Raw genomic sequence first — 15373 nt, 5'->3', positions numbered from 1 at the left:
ATGTGGCAATGGTAGCGGACACTGATGATATTTCAGGACTTTAACAGAAGAAATTCAGGGAGAGAGAAAAAATAAGAGGGGGGCTTCTCTCTGTGTGAATCACACTTTTTTTTTATTTTGAATGTGTCTGTGGTTGTAGTCAAGCTACTACATGTTCCTGTAGTGATGAGAAATTGCTGTGAAAATCATCCTTTTGCTCTAGATCCACTGCCAAAATTTTATATTTGCATTTTTTGATGCGTTCTGGGTATTTTAAGTCTGAACTGGCCATCTTATGGCAGGCAGTGCTGTGGAAAGAAACAAACTCCCTTAGGTGGCAAGTTCTGCATTCTGTCCTAAGTGACTCTTAACCTCGAGAAGGTACCTGCTGCTCTCCATTGCCTCTGAACATGGCCCTGGTTGACTAAATCACTATTGGACACCCAGTGTTAAGATATCGGTGTGGGCTTGGATCTTGACTCACTTAAAGCTCTTACAGCTGAGGAAAAGCATTTTCAAATAGTACCATTCTGTTCCATTTGTAAACTTCCGGGAAATGTCTGCCTTCCTGCTCTAAACTCCTGTTAGGTGCAGCACTCAGTACTGGGGTATGAGCGGATTGGTATGTCTGGATTGTGTAAATGAGGAAGATAAGGATTTCTCCTCCTCTTTAATGCCTTGTCCTCAAAACCAACTTCCCTGCCTGGACTTAAGCCACACTTTTTCCCATTTTCTTTTGGAAGAATGGTATGTGACAGAAGAAAGACTCGCATTTGCATGCAGGAGGAGAAATGAACTCTCTAGTGTTCCACTGCAGTGGCTTAATCCAACCTCAGTCGCTCAGAAATCTTATAAATGAACAACCTAAAGGAGTTGTGTGATTTGGAGTTAACTACAGAGGGGCTCTCTGTGGCTGATATAACAGTCGTGTTAGGTAACAGGGAATGGGCATGAGCAGGAATACTGATTTATAATCACAAAGTGTGGTGAATGGTGTTTCCATGCTTTTGCATCTCTTCCCACCACCTGCCACAGCCTGATATGTGTTCATAGATGAATCATAATTTTTTGTTTCCAGATGAGCCCTTGTCTTGGCGTGGCAAACTTGAAGACGGTTGAGACGTTTCCTTTTCCTCATCTCCTGCTGCCTCTTTGGTTTTTTTTCAAGCTGTTCCAGTGGTGTTTAAATATCGCTTCGTCGTGGAATTTGCTTTCATTTCAGTCAAGGTGGTTATTTATATGAGTAATAATTATTTGCATAATTAGAATCCAAAATGTGTAGGCATGGTTGAGAAGCCTTCCAAAGCATTGTCAAAAGCTCAGCCTAGGAGAACCACATTATATTCTTGTTCCCCCCGATTTCTTCACACGCTTTCCTTTTCCAGAATGCACTGCTTTGGTTCTCTGCTATCCAAGACTGTAACTAGGAAAGTCCAGAGAAGGAAAAGATGGAGACCTAATCCTGTTCATATTTGGTTTGTGTTTGTGAGAAGCTGGGTTTTCACCCAGGGAGGTACATATCATAGTACTATTGGGCTGCTGATCCCAAGTTCATTAGTGCTTAAGGAAATCAACTGGATACCCTTTAGGCAATTCAGGTACTCATGACATTTTTTTTTATTCTCTGTGTGCATCTATCAGGCATTGGGTGCTGGTCATCCACCTAAAATTCCCTTTCCAGCATCTGAAAATGGTAATTGAAAAGCTGCTGTGTTTTGTTTTTCCCTTTTCACCTCTCCAACAGAGACTTACACGCTAAAATAGGTATGCCAGAGTTCAATAAGTGCTTGGACAATGCTGTCAAGACACATGATGTGATTCTTCGAGTTGTCCTCTGCATATCCAGGAGCTTAACTTGACCTTGTGGGTCTCTTTGAATGTAGGATATTCTGTGATTCTAGGACTGGACCCGGTACTGTCAACTATAGAGTCATAGAATTATGGAATGGCTTGGGTTGAAAGGGACCTTCCAGATCATCTCATTCCAACCCCTATGCCACTGGCAGGGACACCTTTCACTAAACTAGGTTGCTCAAATCCCCATCCTCCAGCCTGGCCTGAAACAGTTCCAGGGATGGGACATCCACAACTTCTCTGGGCAACCTATTCCAGTGCCTCACCAATCTCACAGTAAAGAATTTCTTCCTAATATCTAATCTCACCCTGGCCTCTGTCAGTTTAAAGCCATTGCTCCTTGTCCTGTCACTCCATGCCCTTGTCAGAAGTCCCTCTCCAGCTGTCTTGTAGCCCCTTTAGGTACTGCAAGTGGCTCTAAGATGTGCTTGGAGTCTTCTTCCCTCCGGGCTGAACGAGCCCATCCCTCTCAGCCCGTCTCCACAGCTGATGCGTTCCAACCCTCAATGATCACCTCCGCGCCTCCCCTTCGCTCCTCTTTTCCAGAAAACGAAAACTTCGCTCTAAAACTGCCAGAGGCACTCCTGGAGCACAGCCCGCATCGCTGCGGAGGTACGTGTATCGCTTCGCACCGCAAGGAACACCGTGGCTGGGGGTGACACGCCGCCCTCTCCCGCGGATCCACGCTGCTGTGAGGGGGAATTGCATCACAGAGCGGCGCGGTTCCTGTTCCGGCGGCGGCGATGGTGGAGCAGGGAGGCGGCGGCGGCGCCATGAGTTTCCTCAAGCGGTTCCCGCCGCCGGCCGATGGCGTTCGGCACCAGCAGCCGGACACGGAGGCGCTGCTGGCGGGGCGCAGCCTGGGCGCCGGCACCCTCTACATCGCCGAGAGGTGCGGGGGAGCACACGGCGCTGGGGACCCTCGGGGGACCGTGCTATGAGGGGCTGCTCCTGAGGGCGTCCTGCGGGGGCCGTGGGATATCCTGAGGAGGCCGGCGGGTGGGAGCCTCCCCTGAGGGGACTGCGGGGTCACCCCTAGGGGGTGAAGGGCAGGATGTGGGGGATTTGGATAAGGGTGTGTGGGAAGGCCCTGGGGGGCTGTGAGGGGCAGGCGGTGTGAGTGTCCTGCTGTTCCTGCTCGAAAACGGTGTTTTAAACAAGGGAAGAGGGAACAGCACGGCAAGGGAGACCGGCTGGTGGTGCATTCAGGGCCAGGTTGGATGGGGCTTGGAGCAACCTGGTCTGGCGGAAGGTGTCCCTGCCCATGGCAGGGGATCAGGACTAGATGATCTTGAAGGTCTCTTCCAACCCAAACCGTTCTGTAATGAAAAACACGGCACCTCTCCCCTTTTCACAGGGGAGTGGATGGGGCTGTTGGGTTTCTGCTGTTACTAGCTACTGTGGTTCTGTGAAGTCTTTCATGTTGCATGAATCACGTGGAGACTGTATGTTCTTACTAGGCAGAAATCAGTCTGGTTATTCTGGAAGATGTCTCCTTTAAATCTTCTCTGCATTGTACAGTTCAAGAAGACAGCTTAATGGTTAAAGCAACATAATTTTCTTTGACCATGGAAAATATTCGTAATATATTCTGCACTAGAAGAACATTGTTAGAATAAAAACGTCATTTAGAATGAGAACAGAGAATTGTCTTTTAAAACCTTTATAGACTAGGAAACATTTGTAAAATGGACAGTGTTGTTGGAGAGGCTTTTGCCCCACCTAAGCTTGTTAGTGGTGTTGTGTGGGAGAGGAATCTCTCTGGAATTTTGTTTACTGTTTTGTTTAGTTTGGTCACAGATACCTGAGCTTTTGTTTGTGCGATGTCAGCTCTCAAGAGGTGTAATGTTGAGTTTCTCTGTAACTTGCTTTCAATACATTTTTGTGTGAGGCACAATACAAGGCTGCCACCTTCCTCTCAACTTGTTTGGAGCGTTTTGCAGAGGTTTTACCAGAGTCAGTTGCTGGTAATGAATAGAAAATGCCAGTGTTTGCAGGAATGCCGTGGGAGAACTGGGCACCCAGGAGGACAGTGTGGCTCTGGATCCGTGTACTGAGTCTCTATCAGCAGCTGTAAACATTGAGGACTGCCCAGTTGAGGCTAGGAAAGAAATTCTTTGCTCCCACTGCACTAGTTCTTGCTCTCAGCCAGATTTTCCAAGGCAAGGAGTCTTCTGTGACCTTTCCATTGGTTCTGTCTCTCCACAAAAGCTTATGAAATGCTGAGTTTTGCATGTGGTAGAGGTCTCGCTTTCTGCCCCTCAGTATTTCTGTTCACTGTGTGACCTCATTGATCGCAGACACTCAAAACCAGCTTGAGTGTGATTTCTCGGTGGCTAGAAAGACTTCTATCATTCTGATACAAAGGAGGCAGCAGCCCAGTGGTAAGAACCTGTGCTGTCTCTTGCTGTGGTTAGTTAGGGATGAGAGTGAAAATGGGGGAAGCAGAGGTTATACAGCAGAGGTTGCAAGGGGAGGAATGTAACCTGTAACCTGGCTTTGTTAGCTCTGCTGATCACAGAACTGTTTGTTTTTATACATCCAGGCTATAGTCACATCATATCTGTAATTCTCTAGAAATTGTGATATTGACTTTCCTTTCAGTGTTCTCCTTGTCTTGAGAAACCACACTGAGTAGTTTGAGTTATAAATCACACTTTGGAACCACTGTCGTTATCTTTGGAATGATAGGTACCTACAGGGAGGAGAAAATGAAGAGGTAAGGAGTGAAATTCAGCATTCAGTGCAAATGTGATAAAGCTGTGATGTTTTTGGGGTGCTCAGCTTCACATTCTTTGAGAAGAGGTTTCTTTTACCTCAGCCAACAGTTAATGCCATTTCAAAGTCCCGTTTGGACAGGTGCAGGTCTGTGTATGCCTGGAGAGTGCCTTGTCCAGAATTACTCTTTTAGGATTGTTTTGCTTTTCTGCAGGCTCGAGTCAGGTACCGTGGATACCACTGTTAGTTTGTAACTTGTGTCTTTTTTCCCCTTCCTTGTTAGTCGCCTGTCTTGGTTGGAAAACTCTGGAGTTGGCTTCTCCTTGGATTATCCCACCATAAGTTTACATGCCGTCTCCAGGGACCTGAGCGCCTTCCCAAGGGAGCACTTGTATGTCATGGTGAACGCCAAATTTGAAGGTATGCCCGGAGTGTTCCTTAGTGCTCCCACTCTGTCCTGAGTGACGTGGTTTCTTCTTCAAAAAGAGTAATTGTTGGTTTTAAAAATTATAGGCTTCATTTGAGTAATAGCTTGTATTTTCTTTTTCATTTTTACAAAGTATAGTTATCTTAGAAGTACAGCTTTGCACGCTTCTGGAGTCCCTTCTGTACAGTTCTGCTCTCAGCCTGGGACTGTGTACAGCTGGAGATGCTGAGAATCACTGCTCTGCTCTGTTACACCATTTTAAACAATTTAGTTCCTCTGCAGTCTCCCTGTGATTCCAGCTTGGGTATAATTTTTCTCTTTATTGAATTTATATTAATGTTGTTGCCCTCTCCAGGCTTTATGGATTCCTGCTGTTTCACAGCAGGCTGGAAATTTTCATTCATTTTCTCCCACAGCTTACTTAAAAACAAAAAAGACAATAGGTCATGTGACCAGACTTTAATGGATCTTTGTAGATTGCCCACTAAACCCACCTTTTTGACTGTTCTTGCTTTCATATAGAGAAACAAACTTTCTGTTTCATTGTTTGTATGAAGGTGGGTTTTTTTTTAATATATATTAATTTTTTTTTTCTTATGGTAGACCTACTAATATTTTAACTGTGTCATAAACTGCCGTCTCAGTTGAAGAGTAAAGGGTGTTAGCTCTTGGGCAGGTCTTCTTTTCCCTTCATACCTACTGGTCATAATAGTTAAAGGTTAAAATCTGTTGGTTTTTTTTTTTTTAATGTATCCAGAAAGTAATGACAAGACTCTGAGGAGGCAGAGCCATTTCCAAGCTATTAATACTCTTCATTATTTCCTTCTCTCAAGTTACAAATAATCTCTGACAGTCTGTCATTACAAATAATAAGAGAACATGCATCTTCCTCCTGGTTCTTCTTCCTCATTTTCCTTTAATGGGTTATTTTGAAATAAACTGAGCCTCGTCTGAAGAAAGATACTGTTTCTAGCTTTTAATTCGTTCTGATCATGGTGTTTGAAAATACCAGATATCCTGTGTTAGTTCTTATCTAGAAATCATTAATAGACTGGTTTTTATGTGGGTTTTTTTGTGTGTGTGTGTAAACTTTCTTTTATATGTAAACACTCTGCCTACAGTAAATCTTCTACAGCAAGTAGATTTTGGTTTTCAAGTCTAGCCCTGGCCTGCAGTTTTAACTGCTGAATAGTGTTAAACCCAAACCTTTCTGCTTTCTTGGCTGCAGGAGTCTTCATTCTCAGTTGGGCAGAGAACATTTTGTTCTTCTCTGAAAGTTTTTGTTGTGCTCTCTGTGAGTTTGTGCCTTGTCCTCACCCCTGTTTTAGAAAAAGGCACTCAGAGGTTGACTCCATTGAAAACAAAGAGCTGGACTCAACAGTAACAAGCTGTGCCTGCGGGTGTCTGTTGGAAAAGGATTGGGCAGCTTCCTTTGCACACTACATTTTTGGGGGCAGCTGGCTGGCAGCTTCTTGGCATCTTCGTATTCTTGGTGGTGCCAGTTTTGTATGTGATAAAAGCCACTCTCAGTGGAACAGCATCTTCTGTAGAAAACAGTTATGCCCTTCTGAGGCTGTCAGTGCAGTGTCCCCAGCCACAAAGTGATGAACTGCAGCCATTCCCTGCGGTTTTTATATTCACAGAAAGTAAAACACCGTGTTGTTGCTTATTTATTCGTGCACAGAAGTCAGGAAGTGCCATCTTGCCCATAGTTGTCACTGGCTCTGGGTGCACTTTCTACCTCCAACATCTCACTGGCTAGCTAGGAATATTGGAAATGGAGTAGAGATCCTCTGTAAATGTCAGTCCCCTGTCAGGGGTCTGGAAGGTGGCTGATTTCATGACAGTAATGTTAAGGATCTGTCAAATTCATGTGATTTAAAAAAAGACGTGTAGTGTCGTGCAATTAAATGGTAACAATTGTGTGAATTGTGAATTAGGGGCGGGGTATGAGCACACTCGGTTTTAATAAGGATCAGGCAATTTTTCTCAAGTGCATGAATACATTGTGTGACCATTACAGAAATCTTAAGTCGTAAAATTGTAAGTAGAGAAGTTTTTGTGTGCGTTGCAAGTGCTGTCAAGGTGCTGTGAGAAGACCTCATATGTCTTTGTGAGTCCTGGAATCTCATGGGGTTTTCTGGGAGAACAGAGAGGGGTTTTTTGTGCCTCTGTCAGGTTGTGTCCAGGTTTCTGACTTGATTACATGTGTGTTCCTGAAAGAATAAACAAATGTGACTTCTTTTTTTCTTCTTCTTTTTTTTTTTAAACTAAATAAACACATTTCTCTTAAATATTTCCATTTCCTAAAGAGGAGACAAAAGAGGCTCCCATGGCTGAAGGGGAGGAGGAGGAGGACGACAGTGATGACGATGTTGAACCGATTGCAGAATTCAGATTTGTACCTAACGACAAATCAGCCTGTAAGTGAGGGGGGAAGCTGTGTCTTAGTTTAAAGTCCTGGCTATATGTGGAAGACAGTGGGGTACAGAGATGTAAATGCCATGATTTTTCAGTGCCCTTCTTTTAATTCCCTGATTCCTGTGTGCTGAAAAGAGCAAAGCAAATTTTTTTATCTGGCTTGAAGCTGGAATATTTCAAGCAGCTGCTTCTCAAGGAAAATTCCAATGTTTTAAAATAGAGTATAAATACATGACATGAACAGTCTCACTTATATACATTTGGAGAGAACATATATGGGAAATGTCTTTTAAATTACTAATTCAATGATATTTGAGTCAGCGACAATTTTATTAGGAACATGTTAATACCCAGACACTATCACTGGAAAGCAGTCATTTCCTGTCTGGTGTTGAGCTTACAGTTGGATTTGAGTTTTAAGAATCTGATGAATGAGATACTGCAAGGATTCCTGTAGTGGGTAACCACAGGTGGAATTGTCCATAGAGAAACCTTTATCATCAATGAAATTACAGAGAAGTGCTGTTAAGAGGATAAAGCACCAGGCTGGGACCTAGGAAACACGATTTGTTTCCTGCATGGCTGCTGACTTGTGGGATGATGTTTTCAAATAGGAATTCCATGGTGGTTCTGCTAAAGGAATATTCTTAATCTCTTTGATCACTCAGTCCAGGGTTTCTTTGATGTTGTTTTGGGGTATTGGCGTAGAAACCAGAGAGGTCTGTGTTCCCTTGTGTTCCTGCAGTGGAAGCCATGTTTTCAGCCATGTGTGAATGCCAAGCTCTGCACCCAGACCCGGACGATGACGATTCAGACAATGATTACGAAGGGGACGAGTACGATGTTGAGGCCCGTGGTTGGTAACAGTTGCTTCTTTTGAAATATCTGCCAGCACTTGGACACCTGGTACCTGTCATAATTGTGTATTACTCATCTTGCCAAAACATTCTTTTTGTCACAGACCCAGTATAGAAACACATAAATCGGCAGGGAATACATAGTTTAGCTGTCACAAATCACAGGAATTCAGCAAAAGCATTGTTCTGGTTCTCAAAAGGCCACAGATGCAAAGAGCGGCCTTTCCTGTGCCCAGTGGCTGTGCTGGCCCAGGCTCAGTGCCCATGCTGCAGTGTGGTCAGTTCACATCACTGTGTACATTCTGTGCCTCATGTAAGCAGCTTTTTCATCTCAGTCAGTCTCATCTGAGCATAACTTGCCTAGCTGATGTCCTGCTCCTCCACCCCTCCTAAACTTAGGTCTGATAAAGACAAACTTGTTTTTGCAGAGCTAGAACAAGGTGACATCCCAAGCTTTTACACGTACGAAGAAGGATTGTCGCATTTAACTGCAGAAGGTCAGGCCACGCTGGAGAGGTTAGAAGGCATGTTAGCCCAGTCTGTCAGCACTCAGTACAACATGGCTGGAGTGAGAACAGAGGACTCGATAAGGGAGTTTGAAGGTAAGAAATGCTTTTGTTTTACCAAAGAATATCTTCATCAGTGACATAGCCAGTGGGATGGGCTGCACCCTCAGCAAGCTTGCAGATGACACCAAGCTGAGGGGTGCAGTTGATGTTTCTGAAGGATGGGATGCCATCCAGAGGGACCTGGACAAACTTGAGGAATGGGCCCACAGGAACTTCAGGAGGTTCGACAGGGCGAAGTGCGAAGTGCTGCATGTGAATTGGTGCAACTCCTGATGCAAACTGGGGGATAAAGGGATTAAGAGCAGCCCTGTCAAAAAGGACTTGGGGGTGCTGGAGGATCAAGAGTTGGACATGATCCAACAATGTGGGCTCACAGCCCAGAAAACCAACCATTTTGATGGCCAGCAGGTCGAGGGAGGTGATTCTGTCCCTTTACTCTCTCTGGTGAGGCCCCACCCAGACTTCCGCCTCCAGCTCTGGAGTCCGGAGCATAAGAAGAACATGGATTTACTGGAGCGAGTCTAGAGGAGGTCTTGAAGATGATCAGGGGCCTGGAGCACCTCTCCTATGGGGACAGATTGAGAGAGTTGGGGTTGTTCAGCCTGGAGAAGCATGGTCCCTGCCCATGGCTGCAAGGTCCCTTCCAACCCAAACCATTCTATGATTCTGTGATATGAAAGCACTGGTTCTCCAGTCTGGCTAATCTATAAATGCAAGGACAGAGCAAGTATGATGATGTGAGTGATACTTTACTGCAGAAGGTATTACCCACATGCCTGTGACCCTACAGGCAGGGTGTTGCCGCTGTGTATTGAGGGCTGCTCTGTTAGAGAGTGAGCACTGCTGTGTTAAGAATTCTTGAATCTTCCTGGTATAATTTCCTGGAAGAGTGGTAGTGTGAAGTGGATTTAGGATTAAAAAAAAATTTAACTTGTCAGTCTACACTGGGATTAGGAAGCAATTTCTACTCTAAATGAGTTGTAGCATTTGTTTGGGTTTTTTTATACCCTAAATTGTAAGTTAATAATTGTCTTAACAGAGTTCAAGGTGAATTCAGAAACAATGAAACATACTGAAAGAGATGTAAAAAAAGATCTGTTTTTCTGAAGGATGCTGTCTCTTAATTCTACTGATGGTTCAAATATGTATTTAAGGAGTAAGATCTCTTTTTGTTGGGTGAGAGAAAACGGATGTCTCAGACTTTGCCTTTTCTGCATCCTGTTTTCAATGGAGCAATATATTACCCGGGAGAAGAACGGGGAAGTAGTTTAGTAGCATTGCTTTTTTTAAATATATATAAATCGTGGTGCTTTTAAAATGCCCATTGTTTTTGAAAGATGGAAAATGATGCAGCAGTTGTGGATTTATAGCTATCAGCTTGTGTAGAAGAGTCAACAAAGTAATAACTAACCTGTTCTCATCCACAGGGAGGATTTTTTTAATCTTATCTGTTTTGTCCGTTGTTTACGGGTTCTTTGTTCTGCAACTTCAAATAAATTTATGTAATGTAAAGACAACCTTAGGTGATACACTCCTGTTTTAGTAGTGCCCTTTGAAAATTTAGTCAGGTTTCTGAACCCCAAAATTTTGAAAATGAATATAAATTGAACAGCAAGTATGTCACATGTCTCAGAGTCATCTTCATCAGATTTATTTACTTTCCCAATCTTATTTGCTATGGTACTGCTGCTTGGTTTTCTGCAATTATAAATCTTCCCAGGGCTGCTCAGTTTCAGAATTACATTAATGTTTGACGTTGTAGCATAGAGAAATTGTTCTTTTGTTTCTTTTGATGATCGTTGAGACCGCTTTCAGAACAGGACCTAACCTCTTTTTGCATAATTAGAGGCATTCAAAGGAATTGTTACATCATTTGTTACACTGAAACCTCATTTAAAACATGAAATAGTTTAAATCCAGTGTTTAAGTCTTTCAGTAGGACAGGGTGAGGTGAGGTTGTAGGAAGCAGTGATGTCTTTAAGTGACCAACCAGTAGAGCTGGAACAAACCCAGAAACTCGTGAGCACATCAGTGTTTCCTTAAGCCGCTTTCAGGAGTTCAGCGACGGAGTTTTCTGTCCTTGCCACCTCTTGTCAGCAGAGGGCACCTGCTCTCTTTCCCGTGAAAACATCATCCGCTTGGTTACAGAGCACTGGCTATTTCTTTCAGATGGGATGGAGGTGGATGTAGCACCAGTAGTTGCCGGGCAGTTTGAAGACGCAGAAGTCGATCACTGAGGAGGACCTATGTGCTGTAAGTTCCTCTGACTTCCAACAGCAATGCTTTTCAGTCCTGCAGAGCCTTCCCTCCCAGTAATTTGTGTAATGTATGTGATCCCAGATCTCCTACAGAAAGTGTTTCATGATTATATCAGAATGATGGTGATTTAGAGGAAGGAAAAGGTAACTGTAGTTAGCACAGGTGTGGAAAGATGTTCAGTGATCTGTCCAAAATGCCTACTGGCATCAACCTGCAGAGGCAACCTGCATGGATATGCCTGTCTGGAAGATAGATCAACCCTTTAGTTGATCTAAGTATTGTCCAATCCAAAGGCTCTTAAATGCTGGTGTACGAATGCTGGAGCCATCCCTGGGAACTTACTGTCCTTAGTATCTGTTGTTTTGCCCTTAGTGTGCAGGATTTCCCAGGCTGTTCAGGGGGGCAAGACAGTTCTCAGCACTGCAAGTCCATCTCATCCTTCTCTGTAAGTGGAGCAGGAACAGTTCCTGTTAAAGTTACCGTGCAGCCTGGATGGGATTGATGTCAGGACTGCACAACACAGAGGCAACATCCTGCTCAGGTGGCTGTGCCAGTGTGCCCTCTTGCAGCTGCTTTCCTCCTCCGTTGCTTGTCTTTCTTTGTCGCTGCAGTTCTGAAAGTCTCAGAGTAGTCCTGTGTTCTCTTACTGACCTCAGCCACTTCCACTGGTGCTGAATTGGTATTTGTCACATAAGAGCTCAAACTTTTCTGCAGTCACACTTCTACCCTGGGAAGGACTTCGCAGAACAGAGAGGAGTTCTTCCAAAAAAGTCCAGATACTGGTTGTCCTGCCACTGGATGGTTACCCAGTTTGGTAAAGGACGGACTTTAAAATTAAAGAAAAGCCTTTAGCTGTAGATCAAGTGCCTCTTAGAGAGTAAATGGAAAGTTTGACTCTGATGACTCCATCTCCAAGATTACTCTGGTCCGTGGTTTATTAAAAAAAAAAAAAATCATGCTGTGGAAAAATTCAGATTTGAGTGCTTTATTTATTAACCTGATTTAAACGTGAGCTGGATTAAGGAGAGTTAGTGGCTGATAGCAGATCTCTAAGGAGCCTGAAAGTGCTGGTAGAAGTGCTGTAGACTGATCTTCTAGCAAAGTGCAAAATACACCCATTAAGAAGCAGTTTTGGTCGTGGAATTCTTCCTGCTGCTTACTCCATGCCTTCCATGGTGCGGCACGTGGCCGTAGGAGGTTAATGCTGTGAGAGGTGACTGGAGAGGGATTCTTTCTGCCTTTTGCTTATGCTGATCAGAGCTGAGGAGCTGATCCCTGTCCAAGCAGATAAGTGACCTGCATGTGCAGTGTCAGGTGTTGCAGTGACGTTGCCCCAGGTGGCATTCCGGGAGCCATGAATGCAGTGGCCCTTTTTAAGTAACCGCCAGCCTGAGTGTGTTGATGTAATTTAAGTAAGTGCAGAAATCTAGGATCCAAGGCAGCAATACATACCTGAAGGTGCAAAGTGACAAGGACACACTCTTGGAGCTCTGTGCTAATGACCCTGCTAACAAGTTGGAGCATGAGGGTGCCTTGGCTCTGCACTCTGAAAATAAGGACAGAGAGGGAGCCTGCTGTGATCTTATGGAACGGCTCAGCCCTTTTAACCCCCTGAACTGCAAAACGATCTACATGAACACCTTGTTGGTGACCCTTTCGAGAGCAGCCTCTAAAGCTCTGCCCCTGTGGGACGCTCATGTTGTGTGTCACTGCTCGTTACTCAAATGGGATGTGACAGTCTCCTGCTGAAGCTCCAGGAAGACTTGCTGGTGGTTGATGTGGGGCATTTCCACTGTTCTTGCAAGAAGCAGTGTTTTGTCTGCTGCATCACGAGGCTGCAGTAATTGTTCCTAAGCAACTGATGTGTCTGTGTGCGGCGGTGCAGCGGGGTCTGCCAGGGCACCCTAGTGCATGCTGTAAGCACATGCTGTCCTTAGCTGACCTCAGTTTGGAGCCGCTGCCAAAGGCAAAGACGGTCAGCCCTTCTGAAAACTAGTGAGTTTGCAGTAAAGTGCTGTCCTCTGACTGCAAACAACAGAGAGCTACTACTTTATAAAGGTTAATGTCCTTTTATTTTAATGCCAATTAAGTAAACTTGGGTGTCTTGTGTCTTTCAGATTCCTCTTGTGGCAATTCCAGAATAAGCTGTAAAACCGAAGGCATTGCAGTGACTATCGGGAGTTAACCTTTTTTTTCTTAATGACCTAAGCTTAGACATCTAGGTCAATAAATGCTTGTAGAGTTGTTTAAAACAGGGTTTGGCATTTGTGACCACTATGGGGTTATTTAAAAAAACAAAACAAACAAAAACAATAAAACCTCTTGCATCTAACACTTGAATGGGGCTAATCGGGGTCATTTCATAGTATCACAGAATGATTTGGGTTGGAACATCCCAGTTAAAGATCATCTCGTTCCAACCCCCGCTGCCGTGGGCAGGGATGCCATTCAGTAGATCAGGTTGCTCAGGACTCCATCCCAGCCCAGCTGTGCAGCACTTCCAGGGATGGATTCACTCTCTGAGCAACCTCTCTGGCCTTTTAAAGAAGACTTTGTAGGAATTCTAGGACTTCAGAAATAAAACTGTAAGTAGAACGGAATTTTAGATTGTCCTGGAATTTTCCATATTTTTTTACCTGTTCACTGACTCAGTGGTGTGACAACTAAAAGGAAATAGGGTTGGCCAAGGATTAAAAGCAAAGCTAAATTAAAAGCCCCTCAAGTAACTGGCTTTATCATTTCAAGTGCTATCCCTTTCATTTCTCTGAGAGCAGAGTTTGGGCATAGAGGAGATGGAGTAAAGTCTGTAATGTCTGGAGAAAGAGAACTGTTTTGTGTCTTTGTATTAAATGTTAACATTGGTAAATAAACTAAGATTTTTGTATCTCACAACCAGCTCTGTGTTGTAGTTCTCAGCCCTTTTCTTCAGCAAACAGCTTCAGCCCTAGAGTTTCAGCACTCTCTTCTGTAACAAAAAACTCCAGTGAAGCCATTTTCATCATTTACCCACATGTGAGGATAAAAGGGTGGAATATTTGCAGAGTGTGCCTGTGACAGAATTAGTCTGACGCATCCCAAACTTAGGAAGCTTGGCCTTAGATTGCCAAGATCTTGATCCTGCTGCAGCTTTTCATGTTTCTTGTCTCTCTGGGGTGGTGTTTTTGCCATGGGGCAACATCAGCAAATTCAGGTTGTTCCCACTTCCCCCCAGTACTGAAAGTCTGATAACAAACTTCTGTTTTCTTTTGATTTGAAGTTGACTTGTGATTCCTTTTTGGGGGTGTTGCTGTGTTGGTGTATGAACAGTTTTCTTTACTGGCCTTACACTCTTTGAATTGTATTGAGTGGTCCTGCCCTGCTTAGCACATTGGGGTGTGATCTGGTTTCAAGGTATGTGGTAATTAGAACCACCCTTTGTTGAATATTTATTAGGAATGCCAGTCAAATTAGGGATGTCTTAATAGTGTTGTGAACCATTGCTGAATAAATGAGGTATTTGGCACGTTACACAATGAGACACTCTACAAGGATGTCTGTACTAACCCCTATATATCCATATGTATATATGTATTTATGTAAATATGAGCATGTTTTTGTTAGGGCTACATTGGAAGGTACTGAGTGATGTGTTGATTTTTGCACTAGGATTTGGAGAATCTTAGCACGGTGAGGTTTTGGGACAGGTAAAACTGTACCAATACCATAGTTCAGGCGAAAGGCTCATTCAGCTCTAACTCACCAGTCACTGTTAAAACATATTGATGGGTTTTGCTCTGTGTGTGTGTAAATCTGAGTTGCAGTGTGGTCTCTCTGTTCTTTTCCACACTAAACTGCAGACTGTTACATACCCTGGCATTTGGGCACAGTTAACCATAGGGCAGCTGGACTGTACACAGCTCCTCTCAGCACTCAAATCCAAGCACTAGGAAGCTCCAAAGGGAGAATTTGTGTTGTTACTAATACGGAGCTCCAGGAACAGACTTCTTGTCTTCTAGTCCAATCAATGGAGCAAAATTAATTTTGGTGAGGTGCAAAAAAACCTGGAAGAGCCCTGAAGGGTAGCACTGAGAAGTGTCTTGTGTGAACTGACGAGTTTTGTTTTCAATAAAACTTCTTTGCATTTAGGCTATGTGTAAGTGATCTGGACTTCATAAGCATTCATTGCTTTGAATGTAAAATACTCATTTTTGTTTGTCCTACCAAAAATAGTTAAATTCTTCAGTTCCTAACTTGGGTTTATTTTTCATTGTTTCTGCTACTTTTTGTTTTGTTGGTTTTGTTTGTTCATT

At 43.8% G+C, this 15373-nt stretch overlaps 1 protein-coding gene across 1 annotated transcript; it reads left to right on the top strand.

Moving 5' to 3' along the window:
* The first annotated feature begins 2556 nt into the window (after positions 1-2556).
* CLNS1A (chloride nucleotide-sensitive channel 1A) lies at positions 2557-13976 on the top strand. Its single transcript, XM_050331733.1, has 7 exons — positions 2557-2725; positions 4835-4971; positions 7291-7401; positions 8145-8255; positions 8685-8858; positions 10995-11078; positions 13202-13976. The coding sequence occupies exons 1-6, from the start codon at positions 2577-2579 to the stop codon at positions 11060-11062; spliced, it is 750 nt and encodes a 249-aa protein (XP_050187690.1). The 5' UTR covers positions 2557-2576; the 3' UTR covers positions 11063-11078; positions 13202-13976.
* The last annotated feature ends 1397 nt before the right edge of the window (positions 13977-15373 follow it).

This window comes from Myiozetetes cayanensis, unplaced genomic scaffold (assembly GCF_022539395.1).
Source record: "Myiozetetes cayanensis isolate MyiCay16 unplaced genomic scaffold, myiCay2020 scf5-8, whole genome shotgun sequence".
In the NCBI taxonomy this organism is placed as follows: Eukaryota; Metazoa; Chordata; class Aves; order Passeriformes; family Tyrannidae; genus Myiozetetes; species Myiozetetes cayanensis.
This window is presented reverse-complemented; position numbering and strand designations above follow the sequence as displayed.

Excerpts from the sequence above, each read along its gene's own strand:
- CLNS1A (XM_050331733.1), top strand. The coding sequence starts at position 2,577 with ATGGTGGAGCAGGGAGGCGGCGGCGGCGCCATGAGTTTCCTCAAGCGG. Across the intron at positions 4,972-7,290 it reads GGTGAACGCCAAATTTGAAG|AGGAGACAAAAGAGGCTCCC; the intron begins GTATGCCCGGAG and ends CATTTCCTAAAG. Across the intron at positions 7,402-8,144 it reads ACCTAACGACAAATCAGCCT|TGGAAGCCATGTTTTCAGCC; the intron begins GTAAGTGAGGGG and ends GTGTTCCTGCAG.